General features: G+C 40.4%; 2 protein-coding genes across 5 annotated transcripts in view; one reads left to right on the plus strand and one right to left on the minus strand.

Annotated features, from left to right (window-relative positions):
* LOC132538101 (runt-related transcription factor 2-like) overlaps window positions 1-18073 on the plus strand; it is a 44424-nt gene extending 26351 nt beyond the window's left edge. The window contains exon 3 of the mRNA XM_060189914.1: window positions 17914-18073. Within this exon, the coding sequence (XP_060045897.1) occupies window positions 17914-18056 (143 nt within the window). The 3' untranslated portion in view covers window positions 18057-18073. The remainder of the gene's footprint in view (window positions 1-17913) is intronic.
* SUPT3H (SPT3 homolog, SAGA and STAGA complex component) overlaps window positions 1-21272 on the minus strand; it is a 442460-nt gene extending 421188 nt beyond the window's left edge. Inside the window, exons 1-2 of one of the 4 annotated variants that reach the window (XM_060189910.1) lie at window positions 20988-21264; window positions 1897-1997 (exon numbers count right to left, since the gene is read on the minus strand). In XM_060189910.1, the coding sequence (XP_060045893.1) occupies window positions 1897-1997 (101 nt within the window). In that variant the 5' untranslated portion in view covers window positions 20988-21264. Of the gene's footprint in view, window positions 1-1896; window positions 1998-20987 lie in introns of all 4 variants that reach the window. The other 3 variants (XM_060189913.1, XM_060189912.1, XM_060189909.1) reach the window with 3 other exon arrangements.
* Window positions 21273-22392: the final 1120 nt, after the last annotated feature.

Genomic DNA, 22392 nt, shown 5'->3' on the forward strand with positions numbered 1-22392 from the left:
AACGACCACCCTGCAGGTGGGGAGCTGGGGGCTTGAACCGAGATCCTTGCTCCGGTCCTTGCACTTTGCGCCATGTGAGATTAACCGGCTGCAATATCGCCCGACCCCCATTATTTCATTTTTTTAAGAGTACAAACAAGGAGAAGTTTAAATTAGACTAGCAAAGCACAAAATTTTTAAAGCTTAAATTTTCCTGAATTAAAAGCTTTATACAATACAAAGTCAATGATTTGGCCCTGCAGGAACAGTAATTTCCTCACCTTCCTATAAACATTTCATAACATGTTTACTGCTTTTAAACATAATTGACATAATGTAATAAGAGACTGTTAACATAAGGCACCAGCCTATAACCCAAATACATAAATACACAAAAGTGTATACAAGCATAATTCAAAAAATAAAGTCACCTTATGCACCTCCAAAATGAATACATATTAATCCACTATGATGGTTATATATGACCACAAGAGGAAGACACTTAAACCATCAGCGTAAACACTTAAAATTGACTGGTAAGTCAGAACAGCTAGGTCCACCTTAGCACATAAATGCCTCTGAACCAATAATAAAGAAAATCTAGTATGTGCCAGCAGATATTTCCCGTAAATATGCTACATCCCATCAAATCAAGATACAATCTTCACTCAAAGCAAGAACCCAGAAATCAAGCAGAAAGTAGCCTTAGGAAAAAAAAAAATCATGATTATGCAATTTCTCAAATTGAATGTCTGTGGTTTTAAATTGTCTAAGACTTTTCTACACATTCCGAAATGTGGTCTTTTGAAATATTATTAAAACCAAATTAGACTCATAGAATTATTATGACATTTGAGAACTGAGAATTTCTCTGTGGAAGCATTTTAACTATAGGAGGTAGGTGGCAGGGTACCCAGGAGAGTGCAAACAAGTGAAAACCTAGTAAAATTCCAGGGTTCAAGCCCCTAGCCCAAGCCTGGAGGGGGACACATCTCAAAAGTGGTACTGAAGGTGTCTCTCTTCTCTCTCTCACACTCTATAAAAAAAATTTTAAAAAAGGAAAAAAAAACATCCACCAGAAACAGTAGAGTCACCATGCATGAAGTCCGAGCAATAATCTTGGTGATACATTTTCAACTACCCAAGAATATAATCAATCTCAAAGTTTTCTAAAACTAACAGATCTGGCTCACAACAATTAGTGTGAAAATGTTTACATGGATACTCATTCTATCTTTATAAAGAACTAGAACCAGCAAAATAGTTTAACTGGACTGTTTTCCAACTATGCCATGCACTGGTCCAGGTTAGAACTCAGACCTCACCACATTGTAAGGGTGAGAGAGAGAAAGAGAGACACCTTCTGTACTGCTCTTGAGATGTGTCCCCCTGCAGACTTGGACTAAGGGGCTTGAACCCTGGAATTTTACTGGGTTTGCACTTGTATCAGCAAAGTGGCATCTTTCCCTCTATCTCAGTCTATCTTTCTATTGGAAAAAGTTGGTCTGAAGTGGTGAAGCCCTAGTGGTGACAAAAGAAGAGAGCGAATACTTATTTTTCAAACAGAATACCACTACAGCATTTTTCTAAATTAAATTAATGTCATTTATCATGTGTCTCGAGAATAGACATCTACAATATTATTTGCAAAACAATTATCTTTTGTTTTTTTTAATGAGAGGATTAATGGTTTACAGTAAATACAGTTGTTGATACATGTGTAAAATTTCTCAATTTTCTGCATTTTAACCAATCTTGCCTCTTTTGCATGTAACTACTTAAAATGTCATGAGGCTATTATTCATTGTTATTTGAGGAAGCACAAATTTTAATTTGCGTAAATTTTACTATTTCTATTGTCTCTTATCAGCAGGAGAAAACATAAAATGGTAATAAATAAGATTCAGAAATACTTACATCATGCTCTGTAATTCTGCTGCAAAGCTTATAGACTTCCCTGTGCTTCTCCCACCACTTGAAGTAGCAGTAGACATTGGGCTGGCTGCAGTATTATTCATCTAAGTAAAAAAAAAAAAGAGAGAGAAATAAAGTTTACAAAATGTATTTACTACAAACAAGTAAATGGAAAATAAAATAAGTCACAAAGTAGTTCAAGAAGAACAGGGACTAAAGCACCAATTTCATGTCTGACTCCGGAAGTCAAGTTCAACCCCTGGCACCACCTTCTGTCAGGACTAAGCAACACTCTGATCTCTTTCTTTTTGGCCTCCCTCCTCTCTTTTTCTCTCTCACAGTGAGTAAATAAATAACTCTTTAAAGTATGGAAAATGTTTACATTTCTAACTTATGTAGATCTCCTTTATTCAATGTCAATGTTTATTAAATGAAACAGTAAGTTGAAAAATTGCTTAGTCAAGTAGAATATTAAAAAATTATCAACTAAGTGATTAGTATTTCAGTACCTATTTGGTAATAAGTAATGGAAGAGTAATACTCATTGTGCTATTGGGCTGTTAGGGAAGTTATGATGTATTTTTGTTTTTCTATTCAAAAATACAGCATGACATTTATGACAACCTAATTTTTTTTTTTTTTTTTGAAACACCAGAGCACTGCTCAGCTCTGGCTTATGGTGGTGCGGGGATTGAACCTGGGACTTAGGAGCCTCAGGCATCAGAGTCTGTTTGCTTAACCATTATACTATCTCCCCTGCCCGACAACCTAATATTTTAACAGAGCTCAGTGATTTTCAAAATGTGTTCCAGACAGTCACTAGTTCACTAATAATAGTTCAGGGTATTCCCCATGGTTGCTGAAAAAACAGACCTCATCCCCGTTCTATTCACAACACCGAAGCAACTCTGATTTTTCTAATTGTTTTTAATATTTATTTTTATTTATTTATTCCCTTTTGTTGCCTTTGTTGTTTTCTTGTTGTTGTTACTGATGTCGTCGTTGGACAGGACAGGGAGAAATGGAGAAAACAAAGGGGTAGAGAAAGACAGACACCTGCAGACCTGTTTCACCGTCTGTGAAGCAACTCCCCTGCAGGTGGGGAGCCGGGGGCTCGAACCTGGATTGATTTTTCTATTATATATATGGGGTTTACAAGTGGACTTTATTTTAATAGAAGAAGTTGTAAGGGGGTAGGTGGTGGCACACCTGGTTGAGCACACAAGCTACAGTGCACAAGGACCTGGGCTCGAGCCCCCAGTCCCATTTACAAAAGGAAAGCTTTGCAAGTGGTGAAGCAAAGCTGCAGGTGTCTTTCTCCCTTCCCTCTCGACTTCTGGCTGTCTCTATCCAATAAAGAAATAAAGATTAAAAAAGAAGAAGCTGTAAGACACAAATTAGGAAAATACAGTAAAATCTAATTCTCATTTGAACCACAGCACTAAGTCTATCAGTAGCTTGGAAGTAGGAAGTATACTCTGTGACACTGCACATTCTTATGACTAAATAACTTATTAGTTCATAATGTAACATTTTGGGGAGAGCAAGACAGATCATGTAGGAGGCCACCTGTATTGCCATGCATACAACCCAGGTTCAAGCCCCCAGTACACCATATAGGAGTACTAGTGCACTGGGAAAAGTGGTGATGTAGCGTCTCTCCCTCTCTCTGTCTCTTTATCTGAAAAGGTCAGACCAGACAGGCAGAGCCTTAGCAAAGAGAAAAAAAGATATAAGTTACAACACTTTAGATCAATAAAATTAAGCTTTTGGAGGGAAAACTAGATACCAATCCTAGTATGTTTGTTTTCTTTCAAGCATAGGGCAAACAAGAACTATTGAAAATACTAAAATAGTGAAAACAGATAAGTCTAAACTATTACACAGTATGTAATATAAATATTTATGTTTATTTAAACTTAATATTTAAAACAGAATAATTACAGTAATTTTCTTTATATTAGAAATACTTGGGGTCTAGGAGGCCAATTCATCCAATAGAGTATATTCCTTACTATGCAAGGTGTCCTGGGTTCCAACTTTGGAACCATGGGATATTAGCCTGTACTACACAGGAGAGCTCCATGAATGGTGGAGCAGCACTAGTTTCTCTCACTCCCTCTTCTCTATCTTACACACAATAAAAAAAAAATGATCTGAAGAGGCCAATCAGCAATAGCATTGGGCATGCCCAAGATCCTAGGCTCACTCCCTGAGACCTGGGCTTCATCCCCAATACCACCTAATAAGGGAAGGTCGGTGAGTGAGTGACTGACTGACTGACTTTTCAGATTCCCAAGAGAAATTAGCCTATTTGGAACAACTGATAAAAACAGCAGCACTGAGATCCTTAAATAAAGTAAACTAAGTAGAGTTAAGAGGCAGACTTCCCAAGTTCAAATCCTAGCTCTAATATACCAGAGTTCTGACAAGATCCTTAACTTCTTTGTGCTTCAATATCCTCATCTGTAAAATGGGAATGATAATCCCATGCCCTTAGGACTGCTATCAAGGATTAAATGTGCTAATTTTATAGCATACAACATGCATACAATGTGAAGAAATATTTTAACATTTATCCCTTTTATGATCTGCTGAAGAAGGCTTCACTAAGAAAAATTTAAATTATCTTTAACAATACTAAAAGTCTATGAAACTTTGATATTTTCAATAAAAGACATCAACACACTTCAACATATATTTTGTTTCCTTATAAAATAAACTGTTTTCACTATCGTCACTATTATTACTCACCTCAAAAATCTCAGACATTAGCTGATGCCTTTTCCTGAACCCTATAATTTGTAAGAAGTCAAATTCTAGTTTATGTTATTCCACTTTGTTTTGTTGTTTCACATACCCTCTCTATCCTTTGCTATCACTACGACCTTTTCATGAACTCTTTTCATGAACTATAGGTATAGCTTCTCTCTTTTCATCTCAAGTTCATTCAAACATGCTGCTTTCTTAATATATCCCTCTAATATGACCACTCCAGAGTATAACAGAGACTAAAATTAATAAATGAAACTAGAGCCAAAGTCATCCATCTAGCACTGAGACAGAAGAGTTAGACCCGCAAAATAATGGGGGGAGGGGATGTTACAAACCATCACATCAGATAAGTTATTAATACATGTGAAATTTTTGAAAAGGCAATAAAGACAGATCCCAGACAAGCATCATACCAAAAGAGTGATTAGGTCCAGAATACTCCAATATTATTCTGTGATTGTAGCAACTAGCTAGTATTTGAAAACATAAACCTTTGTATAATCTAAGGGCCCTAAAGGCCTGGCAAAACTACTAGGCCAGGGGTAAAAAATATTCAGCCCATTGGCTGAAATCATTTGGTCAAGCTATATAAATCTAGAAGGATTTTTCATAGCAACATTAAGTGCTAATTTTTTTTATTCCTTTGTTGAGGGATTAATGGTTTACAGTTGATAGTAAAATACAACAGTTTGTACATGTGTAACATTTTCCAGTTTCCCACATAACAATTCAACCCCCACTAGGTCCTCATCTGCCGTCATGTGCGAGGACATGGACCCTCCCCTCCCCCCCACCCCAGGGTCTTTTACTTTGGTGCAATACACCAAGGTGCTAATTTTTAAGTTCATCATCTTTATGACCTGTGAATGATGTTGCAAGCATTCAAGGGACTGGTGGCAGAAAAATGGTTCCCCACCCCTGCACTATACAGAGAATGCAAGAACAGAATGAGGACATGAAAAAATAGTTACACCCAAGTTGAGCTTGAAAATCAAAATTCTAATGCCCATAAAGAACATATGCTATGAAAGATCATCATTCTGTTGTTGCTACCAGGGCTTCACTGTTCCCAGTTGACTTCCAGAGAGAGAGAAGGAGAGGGAGAGAAATGGTGAGGGAGAGAGAGAGAGATGTGAGAATACTGAAGCTTCCTCTAATGTGATAGGGGCTGGGCTCAAACCTGAAACACAGGGGGCCGGGCAGTAGCTCAGCGGTTTAAGTGCACATGGCATGAAGCACAAGGACTGGAGTAGGGATCCGGGTTCGAGACCCCAGCTTTCTGACAATCGGTGAAGCAGGTCTGCAGGTGTCTTTCTCTCCCCCTTTCTGCCCTCCCTTCCTCACTCAATTTCTCTCTGTCCTATCCAACAACAATGACAACAATAACAACAACAACAAACAACAAGGGCAACAAAACGGAAAAATAGCCTCCAGGAGCAATGGATTCGTAGTGCAGGTACCGAATGCCAGCAATAACCCTGGAGGGGGGGAAAAAAAAAACTGAAATACGTGAGTTATTCTGCCAGCCTGAATGTTTCCTATTTTTTCCACAATGGTTTTATTGAACGAGTACTTCAAGTAGTATAGGAAAAGAAGCATTACCTTAGATGTCTGGGGAAGTAGCATAATGGTTATACAAGAAGGCTTTCATGTGTGTAATGGTATCTCCATATAGTTTTAATTTGCATTTGTCTAACAATAAGTGGATCACCATCTCACACATGATAGAGTAGCTTACATTAACACACCAGGAAATGGCACGCGTTGGAGGTTGTAGAGAAAAAGGAACTCTGCTACTATACACCAGTGGGAATAAAAACTAGTTCAGCACCTTTGCAAGACTGTATGGACAATCCTTAAAACAGACAAAAATGTATTTTATGCTATCTTATGATCTAGCAATACTACTCCTAGGCATTTATCCAGTGGACATTCAAACATGAATTAGAAAGGACATAGTCTCCCCTATGTTCATAGCTGCATTATTCACAATAGCCAGAGTGAAAGCAGCCTAAATGCCTATTATCAGATGACTGGCTAAGGAAATTATGAGATATATATTCCATGGAATGCTACTCTGCAATCAAAACAAAGATCATAAAGTGTCTTTTGGGACAAAATTAATGAAACTGGGGGTGGGGGGGGCGGTGATTATACTTAACCAATAGACAGTTTCACTCATATGTCATCTAGAGATCTGCTTTATAAAAAGTTACAAAGAAAAAAAATTCCAAGCACACTGTTTCTAAGACTTGTGAGTACTACGGCACCTAATCTTTGGGAGATGGGAGGATGGGGACACAGAACTCTGGTGGTGGGTGTGGTGTGGAACTATACACTGAATCTTACAACCTTGAAACAAACTATTAATAACAAATAAAATTTATTTTAAAAATGTCTTCCCTAAGGCTCCAAGGCCCCAGCTTCAATTCCCAGAACCACCATAAGCCAGAGCTGAGCAGTACTACAATAAAAATTAATAAATAAAATTACTTTTGACACAAGTTCTTTTAAAAAAAAAAAAAAAATCATCACCAGTCCAAGGTTAAGGAGAAACAGACAGGAAGGCAAGAACTTGCAGGAACAGTCTTGTACCAGTATATAAAATGACAAAATAAATAAATAAAATAAAGGAACCAGGGGCCAGATGGTGGCACATCTGACTAAGTGCACCTACAATGTGTAAAGACACAGGTTCAAGCCCCCATCCCTACCTGCAGGGGGAAAGCTTCACAAGTGGTGAAGCAGTGCTGCAGTTGTCTCTGTCTCTATCTCTATCTCCCCCTTCCCTAACAATTGCTGGCTGTCTCTATCCATTAAATAAATAAATATAATAAAACAGATTTTAATCCTTAAGAAAAAATAAAGGAAATTGGTTTTCTCAAGGACCTTGGAAATGTTTCCCTCCAGTCCCTAAAGAAGACTTGCAGATATGGTATCTTACAGAAAATGTTAAATTCAAAGATTATGTACTAACCCCACCCTCCAAAAGCAGTTTATGACTTAAGGTGATGCACATCACATTTAAAGACATGAGTTTCTGAAATTATCATGTGGCCAAATGTCCTGAGACATTACAATACTCTATGAAGAGTACGTTTAGGTAATTTCATAATAAAACCACAACTTACTTAGGTTGTCCCCTTACTGAAAATGTTTCACATCTACAGTATTTATTGGAAAGAGGTAAAAGATCCCAATACTACTGTTTATAACCATAATCATCCTTTCACAGTCAAGTTATTTAATTTTTAAATCAAGCAGGTGAATAATATTTTTCTTGACATGATGAGCTGATCGCTCATCAGAATCTTTAAAATATTTCCCATAACCACATTTTGCTTATGATTTCGGTAACTAACTTCTTCAGACATTAGCTTCTTTATACATCAAAGTCCTACTCTTCTAATGTTTTATTTCCTTTCTCTGAGACATTTTAAAAAATTGGTTAAAAGCAGAAGCACTCAAGTCAATTTTCTCTAATAAATACAGCTAACATGGAACTGAAAACCTACTATAATCTTCTCAATGGGTTAATGTCCTGCAGTTGTTTCAGCTTTCAATCGAATTGCAGCTGTTTGCTATATTTGACAAAATGAATTCAGATGTGCAGATGGAAACCTAGATTATTTCAACATGCCACAGTTTACATGTGAACCCAAAGAGCGAGTTCATTTCTGATTAGTACTATTTAAACTTGATCATTAACCCAAGAGCCAATAAATACTATGGTGCTTGTAAAATCTTGTCCCAGTGATAAAAATTTGGCATCTTTTCATTTCAAACAATGTAACTTGCAAACACCCCTTTCCTCACAAAACAGTGAAGCCATAAAAAGTCTTCACTAAAGTTATGTCTCACAATGTGAATTAAACAAAAATGTAATAAACATACTCCTGGCTCTCTACTTACAATTCAGATTTTTGATAACTAAATGACCAAAGAAGTAACATGAAAAGTGTTTTTTGTTGTTGTTTTTCACTAAAAAGATCTTAAAAGAGTTGAAAATAGGGGGTCAGGCGGTAGCACAATGGGTTAAGCACACGTGGCGCAAAACGCCAGGACCAGCATAAGGATCCCGGTTGGAGCCCCCGGCTCCCCACCTGCTGGGGAGTGGCTTCACAGGCTGTGAAGCAGGTCTGCAGGTGTCTCTCTTTCCCCCTTTGTCTTCCCCTCCTCTCTCCATTTCTCTCTGTCCTATCCAACAACGACGACATCAAAAACAATAAAACAGGGCAACGAAAATAAACAATAAAAAAGTTGAAAATATTACACTAGACACAGCACCCTGAAATGAACATTAAAAGCTGGAATGTGAAATAACAGTCTGTTAAAAGGCAGTTCAGCAGACAACGAGATAGTTGAGCAGTTAGGTGCACAGGACTAACAAGCATAAGATCCCTAGAACAGTGGCAGAGTTAAGCAGTGCTGGTCATTAAAAATAAAGAAAAAAATGTTTGTTTAAAGATAGAGGCAGAGAAGTAGAAATGAGTGGACCAGGAGGTGGAGCAGTGGATAAAGCACTGGACTGACTCTCAAGCATGAGGTCATGAGTTCAATCCCCAGCAGCATATGTACCAGAGTGATGTCTGGTTCCTTCTCTAGCTTTGTAATATACAAATAAAATCTGAGAGGAGGCAGTCGGAGACGAGTTAAAAAAAACACACACACACACAAAAAGGAATCCAGCAGTAGCGCAGCGGGTTAGGCACACGTGGCGCAGACAGCAGGGACCAGCACCAGCGTAAGGATCCCGGTTCCAGCCCCCGGGGTCCCCACCTTCAGGGGAGTCGCTTCACAGGCCATGAAGGAGGTCTGCAGTTGTCTGTCTTTCTCTCCCCCTCTCTGTCTCCCCTCCTCTCTCGATTTCTCTCTGTCCTATCCAACAACGACATCAACGAGAATAATAATAACTGCAACAAGGCTGAAACAACAAGGGCAACAAAGGGAGGGGGGGAAATGGCCTCCAGGAGCAGTGGATTCATGTTGCAGGCACCAAGCCCCAGCAATAACCCTAGAGGCAAAAAAAAAAAAAAAAAAAAAAAACCACGACAATGAATGTAGTGAGATGAGATGTGAGCTTCAATGAGATGAGCTGGGCTCATCCTGAGCCACACAAATGGCAAAGGAGCCAACTATCCACATAAGCTATTTGCCTACCCTAAAAGAAATATTTTAAAAGAGAATTTCATAAGTCCGTATGCCACATTACTGATGGGAAAAATTCATTAAGCAGACCTTTGTACTGATTCTGATCATCAACTATAACAATTCACAGTGTGAACATCATATATATATAAAATAGTTAGAATCAAAAGATTTTCATTTTCACAAAATTTCAAAGGAAGGAAGCAATTATGGCTAAGCTAACACTCTTGGACACTGCATTTAAGCTTTGTTGTTAACAGAAGAAAAAAATTCAAGTTACAGTATGATCTAAATTTCTCCTGCTATAAAAAAAAAAGCCAGATTCAATCACTGAAAATACAAGAAAATAAAAAATACATACTGGGTGGGTCAATCCCTGGTAGCATATGTACCAGACTGATGTTCTGTTCTTTCTCTCTCTCTCCCCCTATCTTTCTAATAAACGAAATCTAAAATTAGAGAGAGGGCAGGCAGACTACACAGGTTCAAGCCTCCAACCACCCCTCCGGAGCTGCTGCACAGGGAAGTTTCATGAGTGGCAGAGAGGTGATGTGACATTTCACCCTTCTCTGTCACTCTCTCTCTACCTGTCTGTATCTTATAAGAAAAAGGAGGAGGGCTGATGGTGCACCCTTAAGAGCCCACATGTTACCAAGCACAAGTTTCAAGTTTCTGCTCTCCAACTGCAGATGGAAATTTCAGGAGCAACAAAGCAGCGCTGGAGATGCCTCTCCTTCTCTCTGTCTCACTCTCCCTCTTTCTCTCTCTTGCTGTCTCAAGCTCTAGCAAAAGAAAGAACAAAAGGAAAAAATAGAGAACATCAGGACCAGAGGAATAATAAAGACACAATGATAACCCTAGTGGCCAAAAAAAAAAAAAGTACATAAAATTAAATGTCAATATCTAGTGTTTGGAATAACACAATGTTAATTCCAACACATGTATCTATAGGTCCTGTTTCAAGTAGACTCCGGAAGGTACAGAACTCAAATGTTCATTCAATTATCTTCTATGAGAAACATGCAAAGTTTAAAGTGCAAATGATTCACATTTAATTTACAACTGCCTTGTAACTCAATAACAAGGTTTTTGAAAATAACTTTATTTATTTTACTTGCTTATAGCAAATGAACTTCGAATAAAAAATAAACTATCCCTATCTTAGCATTTCTCAAGTGTGGAATTACCAGTTACCTAATCTTCAAACTATTATTTAAGGACAGAGACTGGATTATCTGTAACTTGGGTAACTAATACACTGCCTCTCGTGGCTGATGCTCAGTAAACATTGGATAAATGAACAAATGGTGAGTATAGCCATGGATATAAAAATAAGGCACATCAATATCATTTAATGTAAGCGAAGTTAACAGACAATCCACTGAATGAGTTTAAAAAAAATGGACAGAGGGGGTCTGGCAGTAGTGCAGCGGGTTAAGCACACGTGGCACCAAGCACAGGGACCAGAGTAAGAATCCCATTTCCAGCCCCAGACTCCCTACCTGCAGACAAGTCGCTTCACGGGCTTCACTGTGAAGCAGGTCTGCAGGTATCTAGCTTTCGCTCCTGCCTCTGTCTTCCCTTCCTCTTTCGATTTCTCTCTGTCCTATACAACAACAGCAATGGCAACATTAACAACAATAACAAAGGCAAAAAAAAAAAAAATGGGAAAATGGCCTCCAGGATCAGTGGACTCATAGTGCAGGCACCAAGCCCCAGCAATAACCCTGAAGGCAAAAAAAAAAAAACCTAGTAATCAAAATGATAAGTTGCTAGCTGTACTGTAAATAAAGGACCACAGTTTTAATGTAGTTATCAATTAATTTTATATTCGGACAGACTTTTTTTTGGCTCAGCTCTGGATTATGGTGATACAGGGGATTGAACCTGGGACTTTGGAGCCTCAGGCACGAGAGTCTCTTTGCATGACTATTACATTATTTAATATATACAACCCCCACCCCAAACTCTTCAGTATATTACATTCTTCCATCCAAACCTACCCTTGCCAACATTCACAGTTCTATCTAAGCAACACTACTCCCCAAATCATAAAGGTCAAAACCTCCAGTTCCTTCCCTACTCTGTCCAGTCACTCAATCACTCTAGTGAGTTCCAGTGCCATGGTTCATCCCTGTCCCCTTGCTTTCTATAAAGAGAGAGACTTATATGTGAAAAAGTCAGTACCTGAATGACAAAAGGAAAAAAAAAAATCTTTCTAATCTCACCTAATCAGTAACCTGTTTCAAAAAAAAACCCTGTTTCCTAGCTTCCTAATTCTGCATACTAATACTAATATCAGAGTATTAGTTCTAACCATCTATTACACCTATACTCAGAAGCCTCCAATCTCTCTCCTTTGCCTGGAGGACAAAAATCATCTCTAGTAAAAAGAAAAAAAAAAATTATCTCAAGCAATTCCACTGTATTCTCCAGCCTCCTTTCCTCTAGCTATCAAATAAAAATATTTAGTATCTGGGAGTCGGGCGGTAGCACAGCGGGTTAAGCGAACATGGCGCAAAGAACCAAGGACAGGCTTAAGGATCCCGTTTCAAGCCCCCATCTTCCCACCTGCAGGGAGGTCACCTCACAAGCTGTGAAGCAGGTCTGCAGGTGTCTTTCTCTCCCCGTCTTCCCCTCCTCTATCCATTTCTCTCTGTCCTATCCAACAATTCACTAACAACAACAATAATAACTACAGCAATAAAACAATAGCAACAAAAGGAAATAATTATTTTTTTAAATATTTTTTTAAAATATTTATTTATTATCTTTCAAAGTGTCTCAAGTTCTTCTGAACTTTTATCCAAGTTCTTCCTGGTTCTAATACCTTTTTTTTTTCATCTGTAAAAATATGCTAGACATCTAGAAAAGTCCAACCTAAGATCAGCATCACAAGAAACCTTCCCTGACACACAACCATCAGGAAATAATCTTTCTCTGACTTCTAATTGCTTAGTTTACCAATTTTGTTGGCTCAACTTTAAGTATTTTCATGCCCATACATTATCTTAGTTTATTAATAAACCTCCACCCCTTGGTAAATCTCATCCCCATTACTCAAAGATGATTGCACCGCCTACTTTAGAGAGAAAAGAAATTCTACACTTTGTAATTCTCACCGCTGTCCTTTACCAAAGACACTGTACCTTCATTTGATTTCCTTCTCTTACAATAAAGATGTTTTTAGGGGTCGGGAGGTGGCACACCTGGTTGAGCGCATGTATTACAACGTGTGACAATGCACAACATGTATTACAATACACAGTAAGCTTTGCGAGTAGTGAAGCAGTGCTGCAGGTGTCTTTCTGTCTCCCTCTCTATCACCCTCTTGATTTCTGGCTGTCTCTATCCAATAAATAAAGATAACAAAAAAAAAAAACAATAAAGACATTATTTTATTTAAAACTACACCAACTGTGCTTTGGATGATTTATTCCTAACCTCTTTTTAAACACCTACTATGAGTCTAACAGTGTTTGGCACAGTTGGTAGAGTGTACATGTTACAATGAGCAAGGACTCAGTTTCAAGTCCCTGCTCCCCAACTGCAGAAGGGGAAGCTTCTTGAGTAGTGGAGCTGTGCTACAAGAGTCTCTCTTCCTCTACCGCCCTCTGCCCCATTCAATCTCAATTTCTCTTGATCTATATGTAAAACATTTTTTTTTCCTCCAGGGTTATTGCTGGGCTCCGTGCCTGACCATGAATCCACCGCTCCTAGAGGCCATTTTTCCCCCTTTTGTTGCCCTTATTGTTGTAGCCTCGTTGTGGTTATTATTATTGCCATTGCTGACGTTGTTCGTTGTTGGAAAGGACAAAGAGAAATGGAAAAAGGAGGGGAAGACAGAGAGGGGGAGAGAAAGATAGACACCTGCAGACCTGCTTCACGGCCTGTGAAGCAACTCCCCTGCAGGTGGGGAGCCAGGGGCTCGAACCGGGATCCTTACGCAGGTCATTGCACTTTGCGCCACATGGGCTTAACTCACTGTGTCACTGCCCGACCCCCGCAAAATAATTTTTAAATGGTTCTTAATTGCACTGTAATTGTTCCTACCAGATCCTTCTAAAGCAAATTAACATCTGAACACTGAAAAAATGACAATCTTATTTTCCCAATATTAAGACACTGCTCTTTTCCATTTGTTTCTTTAACCAGTTAGTTCAGGAGGTCAACTCAAGTCCTTGTACAAGTGCGATACCACTGCTAAGAAGTCTCCCTAACCCACCTTCATTTCATTCATTGTCTCTTTTAAAAAACAGAAAACACAGCACAGTGGTTATGCAAAAAGATTTTCATGCCTGAAGCACCAAAGGTTCAATCACACCAGTATCATCAGAAGCCAGAGCTGAGGAGTGCTCAGGCAAACAAAGAGAAAAAAAGAAAAAGAAACAGGGGCAGGGTGGTGGTGCCCCAGGTTAAGCACACACAGTACATGGCACAAGGACCCCTGCAAGGATCAAAATTCAAGACCTCAACTCCCCACCTGCAGGGGGGTCGCTTCACAAGTGGTTAAGCAGGTCTGCAGGTGTCTATCTTTCTACCTTCCACTTCCCTCTCAATTTCTCTCTGTCCTATCAAAAAATTGAAAAAATGGCCACAGAAGCAGTGGATCTGTAGTGTAGGCAACGAGTACCAGCAATAACCCTGGAAGCAAAAAAAGAAACAGACAGACAAATGAGACACCACAGCAATATGCTGTCCATGATTGTTTCCATATGAGGGCTGGGCTGCAGTCCAAGGTCTCAAGTATGGATGGCATGCACTCTACTGTATGAAATACTTCCCAGCACCCAAAACACTGATGTTTTTGTATTAAATAGTATGTTTTATTAATATCATGGTTAGCTTTTTAAATATGTAAAATTGTGGAATCAATTATACCCCCAATAGTAAGACATATATTTGACAAAAATACCCCCACCCCCAAATTAGCAGACCTTTTAAAAATCTGGATTTTCTTCCCTTCTAGAGTCACATTAAATTTTATGTCTATGTTAATGATAAACAACTCAATAAACCAACTAATGATAAAAATAGTCCATAAAGCTAAAGAGAAATAGAAATAGGAAAGTTACTGTAAGCATGTTAAAAAAAAAAAAAAAGATGCATTTGTGGAAGAATTTTAGAGATGACAAAAAGTCATTCATCTTCATTAGTTTACATTTTTCCAGTCACCCTATAAGGCAAGTACTTCTTCCCTTCCCATGAGGAAATAAAGAAGTTAAAAATTCACTAGGTGAAGATCACAAATCTAACAAAACAAATGACCTTTGTGGCAGCTAATAATCTGAATTATTCAGTCAATCTATATCAACAAAAATTCACCAGAATTCTCCCATTTTAGAGTTTAAATTTTTCCATTTGTAAAAGATACCTTTCTTCTTCAAAATACAGAATATAGCAGTTCCTCCCATAACATCAACTGGTTATAATGGGCATGAGAGGGAAAATTTAAATAAGCAATTCCAAGGGGGTCGGGCGGTGGTGCAGTGGGTTAAGCGCATGTGGCGCAAAGCGCAACGACCAGTGTTAAGGATCCCGGTTCGAGCCCTCAGCTCCCCACCTGCAGGGGAGTCGCTTCACAGGCTGTGAAGCAGGTCTGCAGGTGTCTATCTTTCTCTCCCCCTCTCTGTCTTCCTCTTCTCTCTCCATTTCTCTCTGTCCTATCCAACAATGAACAACATCAACAATGGCAATAATAATAACCACAACGAAGCTACAACAAGGGCAACAAAAGGGGGGAAAATGGCCTCCAGGAGCGGTGGATTCATGGTGCAGGCACGGAGCCCAGCAATAACCCTGGAGGAAAAAAGAAAAAAAAAGCAATTCCAAGAACAGTGAATGAGGGACTCAGGTGGTAGCACACTTGATTAGGCACACTGCAAATGACCATGCACAAGGACCCATGATCCAGCCCTCACTCCCCATCTGCAGGGGGAGCAGGAGCTTCAGGAGTAGTGAAACAAGTACTGCAGGTATCTCCTTATCTGTCTTCCTATCTTCCCCAACCCTCTCAACTTCTCTGTGTCCTATTAAATAAAGGGGAAAAAAATGGCTTGGGGGCTGGGCAGTGGCACACCAGGTCAAGCACACATAGAAGTGTAAGGGCCTGTGCAAGGATCCCGGTGCACAAGGATCCCGGTGCTCAAGGACCCTGGTTTGAGCCCTCAACCCCCCAACTGCAGGGAGGTCACTTCACAAATGGTGAAGCAGGTCTGCAGGTATCTATTTTTCTCTCTCCTATTTTCCCCTCCCCTCTCAATTTTGCTCTGTCCTATCAAAAAAACTGAAAAAATGATCACAGGAGCAGTAGATTCTAATTGTAAGCACTGAGCCTCAGAGATAACCCTGGAGGAAAAAAAATTACCCTAAGGAGTGGTCAATCTGATGTACAGGCACCAAGCCCAGAGATAACCCTGGTTGCCGGGCTAGCATGGGGGTGCCTCTTCTTGGGCACATACACTCTGGGTTGGAGAGAACGCGACCAGAGCCAGCCTGGGCTGCTACTCACTCAGTGACGCAAGAGAGATGACCCAGGAACAGAACTGGTGGTGGCGAGGCAATTCAATTTTTTATTGATCAGAGAGCCAAGGCTTTTAAAAGTCGGACCCAGAAGTGGCAAGTCAGAAATGGAAATGACTTGGCAAAACCATACATGATTAGAAAAGGGGTGGAGAAAGGCAAAAGGGCTGGGAAAGGTAGGAACTTCCTTAGCAACTGTTGCGAGGGTTTTAACTGGTAGGATTAATAATACCCTGCAGGCAGGGAGGGTCCTGAGGGTAGAAAGAAGATAGATCAAAGGAATGGAATGGCCCCTGCAGGCAGGGAGGGTCTTGAGTGTAGAAAGAAGATAGATTGGGCAGGGGTAGATAGCATAATGGTTATGCAAAGAGATTTCTATGCCTGAGGCTCCAAAATCCCAGGTTCAATCCCCTGCACCACCATAAGCCAGAGCTGCAGTGTTCTGGCAAAAAAAAAAAAAAAAAAAAAAAAAAAAAAAGATAGATCAAAGGGATGAAATGGTGGGGGAGATGGGCGGAGAGACGGGGGGGGGGGGGGGGACCTTTCAGGCAAAACAATGATTATGTAGATAATAAGGGAGCAGGCCATAGTATCAGGAATGCAGGGTGCTTTGTGAGACAGGAGTCTGATAAGATGAGGCAAACCTTGGGGGAGGGGGGTCTCGTGTCCCTCCTCGCTTGACCTCTAAGTAGAGAGAGACTGATAGGATAGATGTACCCTTCAGGTCAAGTCCCGCCAAGCTCAACCACATCCTCACAATTTCCCTACACCTGGTGGCAATGAATGAATGAATGGGAGGAAGGACGGAAGGAAGAAAGAAAAATAAAGAGGAAACACTAAATGAAATGGTGATATCTTAAAACCTAGTTTCATTCTATGTTGAATTAAAGTCACAGTACTCAGAAGTTATAGAGGGCATTAACTTAGGGTTTAAATGTAGAATTACTGAGAAGCTATAAAAACAAGGAACTTGTGTTTCCATTAGGTTATCTTTCAAATTGATGACTTTAACAAACTTTGTAAGAGACAAACAGACCAGAGTACCACACAGCTCAGGTACATGCAGTTCTAAAGATTGAAACTGGAATATCTTGCATGCAAGTCCCATGTTATACTGCCAAGCTGTCTCTCCAGGCTGATGAATTCAAAAGCTAAGTTCAGGAGTTGAGAGATACCCTACCTAGAAAAGAATGGATCTTGCTGTGCTCAAGGGTCTGGGTTCTAGTCCTAGCACCACAGGGGTGCATAATGGACAGTACCAGGGTGAGCTCCATGTATGGTGGAGCTATGTTATGGTCTTTTCTCTCTCTCCCTCTCCCTCTCCCTCTCTTCTCTCTCTCCTGGCTCTCCTCAGCTCAGGAGGGAGGCTATTCATCAGTGGTATCACATATGTGCAAGGCCCTCAGTTCATTTCCCTGGTAGCACAAATAGGTGGTAAATCTTACGAGAGGTTGAAAAGATAAAACAACGATAAAAGACAAAAGTAAATAATTAGCGGGAGGGGGACCAAAACATCTGAGGTTCAAAAGTATAGTTTAAAAATCACTAATTTCATCCAAATCCCTCATTTTTCAGGTGAGGAAACTGAAGTCCAGAGGGGTTTCTTGAACTGCCCAAGGACATATCACTATTTAGTGATACAGCTGGGACTAAAAGTGAAGTCCCCTGACTCCAGGTCCAGAGTTTTTTCTACTATACCACGTGGAACACACAAATAAAAGTTGATTACAATTAACTCTCAAGACCTCCACTATGTGTCTGTCACAGTGAACTTGGTTGTGAAATATTCACCCATGCTATCTCACAATGTAGTAATCAAGCTGGGCTCCAGAGTTCAAAATATAGCCTCTAACACTTACCACGTGACCTTGGGCAAGTCATATAGTCTATCTCAGTTTCCTCAACTTTTAAATAGATTTAAAACATAGCACAGGTAGAAACTTCAGTGCTATGGTGTCTTTCCTCTCTCCCTCTTATTTCTGTCTCTGTCGCTATCTGGAAAAAAAAAAAAAAAGTCCAAAGCAGTAAGGATCTGGCAACAACAATTTTAAGACTCCTCTCATATATTATATGAAAAAAAAAAAAAAAAAAAAATATATATATATATATATATATATATATATATATATATATATCTTAGGACAGTGCCTGCTACATGCTACCACCCTACATAAGAGGAATCCATTTTGATAAGTATGTTATAGAATAATACTTGTAATCCTTAATTCATGAACTTTAATTTTTTTTTAGATTGAATATCATTAGTCTTGTGCATCAGGCCAGAGTTAAGCGTGGCATCCATAAATTTTTTTTTTAATTTATTTTCAAACAGCTTTATAAATTATGGCCTGAAAAAGGACAATTTATCTCCGTGCTTCAAAGAAAGTAAACTGAGCCAGAGAGATAGCCCCCATACCAACCCAGCTCAGTGGCCCAGGTTTAAACCTTCTTCTTCTAGCGTTTGCCCCCAGGTTTAAACCCTGACACTACACTGGAGGTATCAGGGTATTGGAAAAAGCTCCATCTTGGGATGTGTCTTCCTTTCTCTTTCAGTCTCTCTTCTATATAAATGTGAAGGGGGAAAAAAGTGGTCCAAAGCAGTGCTCTAGTTCTACTAAAGAAAACTTGTGAAGTAACAAATTCCATACTTCTTTAAAATTTCTTAATAAATATGACCACAAAACCATTTCTAAACTAGTCCAATACTAAAGGTTACAGCCATAATTTTATCAAATTGACTCTTTTTAAAATATATATATATTTTTTTTTATATTTATATATAGGGTTATCAGAAAAGTCATGATAGAGTTTTGCTTAGAACAAACATGCTATGCCTCTTCCAACAGCCCAATATATCAAATGGAAAAACCTTCTGAAATAAGTTGAGAAGTTTTCATTAAAAACTAGCCAAAATGATTTTTTTTTAAAAAGTGGAAATCCATGATCACAATATAGTGCAACAGTGATTACACGGAACTCCAGTTAATATTAACATGGGTCTCCAATTAAACCTGTAATTATCAGTACAGCTAGGAGGTAAAAGAATGCTTTCATTTATCTACTTGTAAATAACTAGTAATAGACTCAAGCTTTGACCTACAGGAATGAAAGGCATTAAATCCAGCTATGATTCTCCATGGTAACAGATGTTGAGTTAGCTTTTCTGACTTAAAATTTAATAAAATCAAGAACTAGAAAAAAAAAGGAGAAGAAGAACTAAAAGAAACCTGTAAGTCTAGATTATAGACCCACACTATCCAACAAGCTACTAGCCACAATGACTATTTATATCAGTTAATAAGATTTAAAAGTAAGCCCTGCAGTTGTACTACTTGCATTGCAATTGCTCAATAGTCACTCGTGCCTAATGGGTACCATATTGGTACATATTACAAAACACTTCCACCAAAACACAAAGCCATATTGAATAGTGATGCTCTGGTGGTAGGATATTCTAGACCTTTGTTCAAATGTGCCCAGACACAAATTTACAATAATAGCATGGTTAAGTGCATTTTACTCTTGCAAAACACTATCAGGAAATTGTTCTTCTGTCAACCCCATCATCTCCATAACATCTGAGAGAAATCCCATGAGTTAAGTAGTCAGTTTTGTCTCCAAGTAAATCTTTGCAATTTAATTCCATGTCCAAAATTCTATGTCTCTCATATACTAAGAACCTCTCCTTCTACATAAATATATACTCACTTATAATTAAGAAATAAGCACCTGAAGTTGTCTATCAGCCCTAGGGAAATACACTAATTTATCCACGTGTACATTATTATTATTATTATAGTATATGACCAGGACCATCCCAGTGTGTCAAAGAATTACATCCTATCCACTATGCTTATATAAAAAATAGCTCTAGGGCTGGAAAGATTATGGTTATGCAAAAAGGCTTTCATGTCTGAGGCACCAAAGGCCCCAGGTTCAATCCCCAGCACCACCTTAAACCAAAGTTGAGCAGAACTTTGGTAAAAAATTAAAGGTAGAGAAAATGAATAAACAAATTAGCTTTCACTGTCACCGGCAAGCCTTCTTGACTTTTTTGAACAAGGCCACGGTCATTCAACAATTCCTAACAAAGGAGACCAAAGTTACTGCTGTCACGTATTGAATTTAGTTTAATAGCATGCAATTGTCCTAAACCTTTCATGTGAGATCTCTCATCTAATACAATCCTGCGATATGAGATCCCCATTTACCCACCACAAGAAGGAGCCCAAATCACAAATAATGTCCCCAAGGGCCAGAGATGTGGGCGTACCCCAAGGACAGAGTTGATTGGTCTCCCTTTCTCTGAAAGCTACGCTTGCATGAACATGACTGACTATTCTTCCAAAGGCCCGATAAAGAAACAACTCCCTTCTTCAGGGAGTATCCCCTCGGGATCCACTGGGGAGCACGAAGCTCCGGGCCCCAGCCCCCCGCCCCCGCCGGCGGGGAGGAGCCAAGCGCCGGCTCCACGCACCGCCGACAGCACGCGCGCCTCCCAGCACCGGCGCGGACGCCAATCACTCCCGCCCCGCACAGGGGCCAGGACCTGGGCGGGTGGGGCGGCGCGGCCTTCGTGCGTCCCGGCTCCCAGACTTTTCGCTCTCCCGTCCCCCGTCCTCCCCCCCCCCCCCGAGCCCCCCGACAACCTCTGCTTTTAGGACACTTGGAGGCACGGCTGCGCGTCCCGCGTGGAGAGTGCGGGGGTGGAGATGATGCGGTGTCTGTTGCTGCGGCCCTGGACACGCTCGGAAAGGAGCGGATGGTGGGGGGGTGGGGGGAGAACGATAGTGTAGAAAAAAAAGTCTCGGTTGGCGCGGATGGGGGAAGGGGGCAAGATGGCGCGAACTCGACTGACTGCAGCGCTTGAGGTTGTGGCGCTCAGAGGGGAACTGTACAGAAGGCCCCTCGGCTTGGGGCGCAGGCGCATGCGCGCTCAGCCCCGCTGCTTGCGGACCGCTTTGCAGGACGACTCACTTCCGCCACACTCAGCCCGGGGGCGGGGCCTGGAGCAGCGTCTGGGTGCTTACATCCCCTGCGGTGGAGGTGTCCAGACTTACTGTCTGAGCTGCGGAAGGTGGGGGTAGGGCTAGCCAAGAATCTGAGGGTTTTCTGGAATGAGGCTTACAGTCTTTATGCATAGAGCTGAGGAGGCCTGGAAGTTGGAAGGGTTCGAGGGGCCTTCACTACATTCTTTTAGTGATTTAATAGTGATTGACTAGATTGTAGGATAAGAGGGGTACAATTTCATACAGTTCCCACCACCAGAGTTCCAAATACCATCCCCTCTATTGGAAGCTTCTCTATTCCCTCTGGGAGTATGGAAAAAAATTTTTTTCTTTTCCCTCCAGGGTTATTGCTGGGCTTGGTGCCTGCACCATGAATCCACCGTTCCTGGAGGCCATTTTTCCCCCTTTTGTTGCCCTTGTTGTTGTAGCCTCGTTGTAGTTATTATTATTGCCATTGTTGATGTTGTTCGTTGTTGGATAGGACAGAGAGAAATGGAGAGAGGAGGGGAAGACAGAGAGGGGGAGAGAAAGACAGACACCTGCAGACCTGCTTCACGGCCTGTGAAGCGACTCCCCTGCAGGTGGGGAGCTGGGGGCTCAAACAGATCCTTAACGCTGGTCGTTGCGCTTTGCTCCACATGCGCTTAACCCACTGCGCCACCACCCGACCCCCATGGAACAAAATTCTTATTGGGGTGCGGAAGGTGGAAGGTCTGGCTTCTATAATTGCTTCTCCACTGGACATGGGCGTTGACAAACAGACCCCTAGTCCTATTTATATCTTTCCCTGATGGGATAGGAATCTGGGGAGGTGAGGTTCCAGGACACATTGCCAAGGTCATCTGCCCAGGGAAGTCAGGTTGGCATCATGGTAGCATCTGCAACTTGATGGCTGGAAAGCACTAAGATATAAAGCAGAACAAATTGTTTAGTAATCAGGAATCTAAAGATAAGAATAGATCAGCTGGAACTAAGGGTCTTCATGTGGGAAGGAACTAGGAAGTCTATGTTAGGTATATTCCAAGTCTATATTAAGTGTATGACT

The sequence above is a fragment of the Erinaceus europaeus genome, chromosome 4, assembly GCF_950295315.1.
Source record: "Erinaceus europaeus chromosome 4, mEriEur2.1, whole genome shotgun sequence".
Lineage (NCBI taxonomy): Eukaryota > Metazoa > Chordata > Mammalia > Eulipotyphla > Erinaceidae > Erinaceus > Erinaceus europaeus.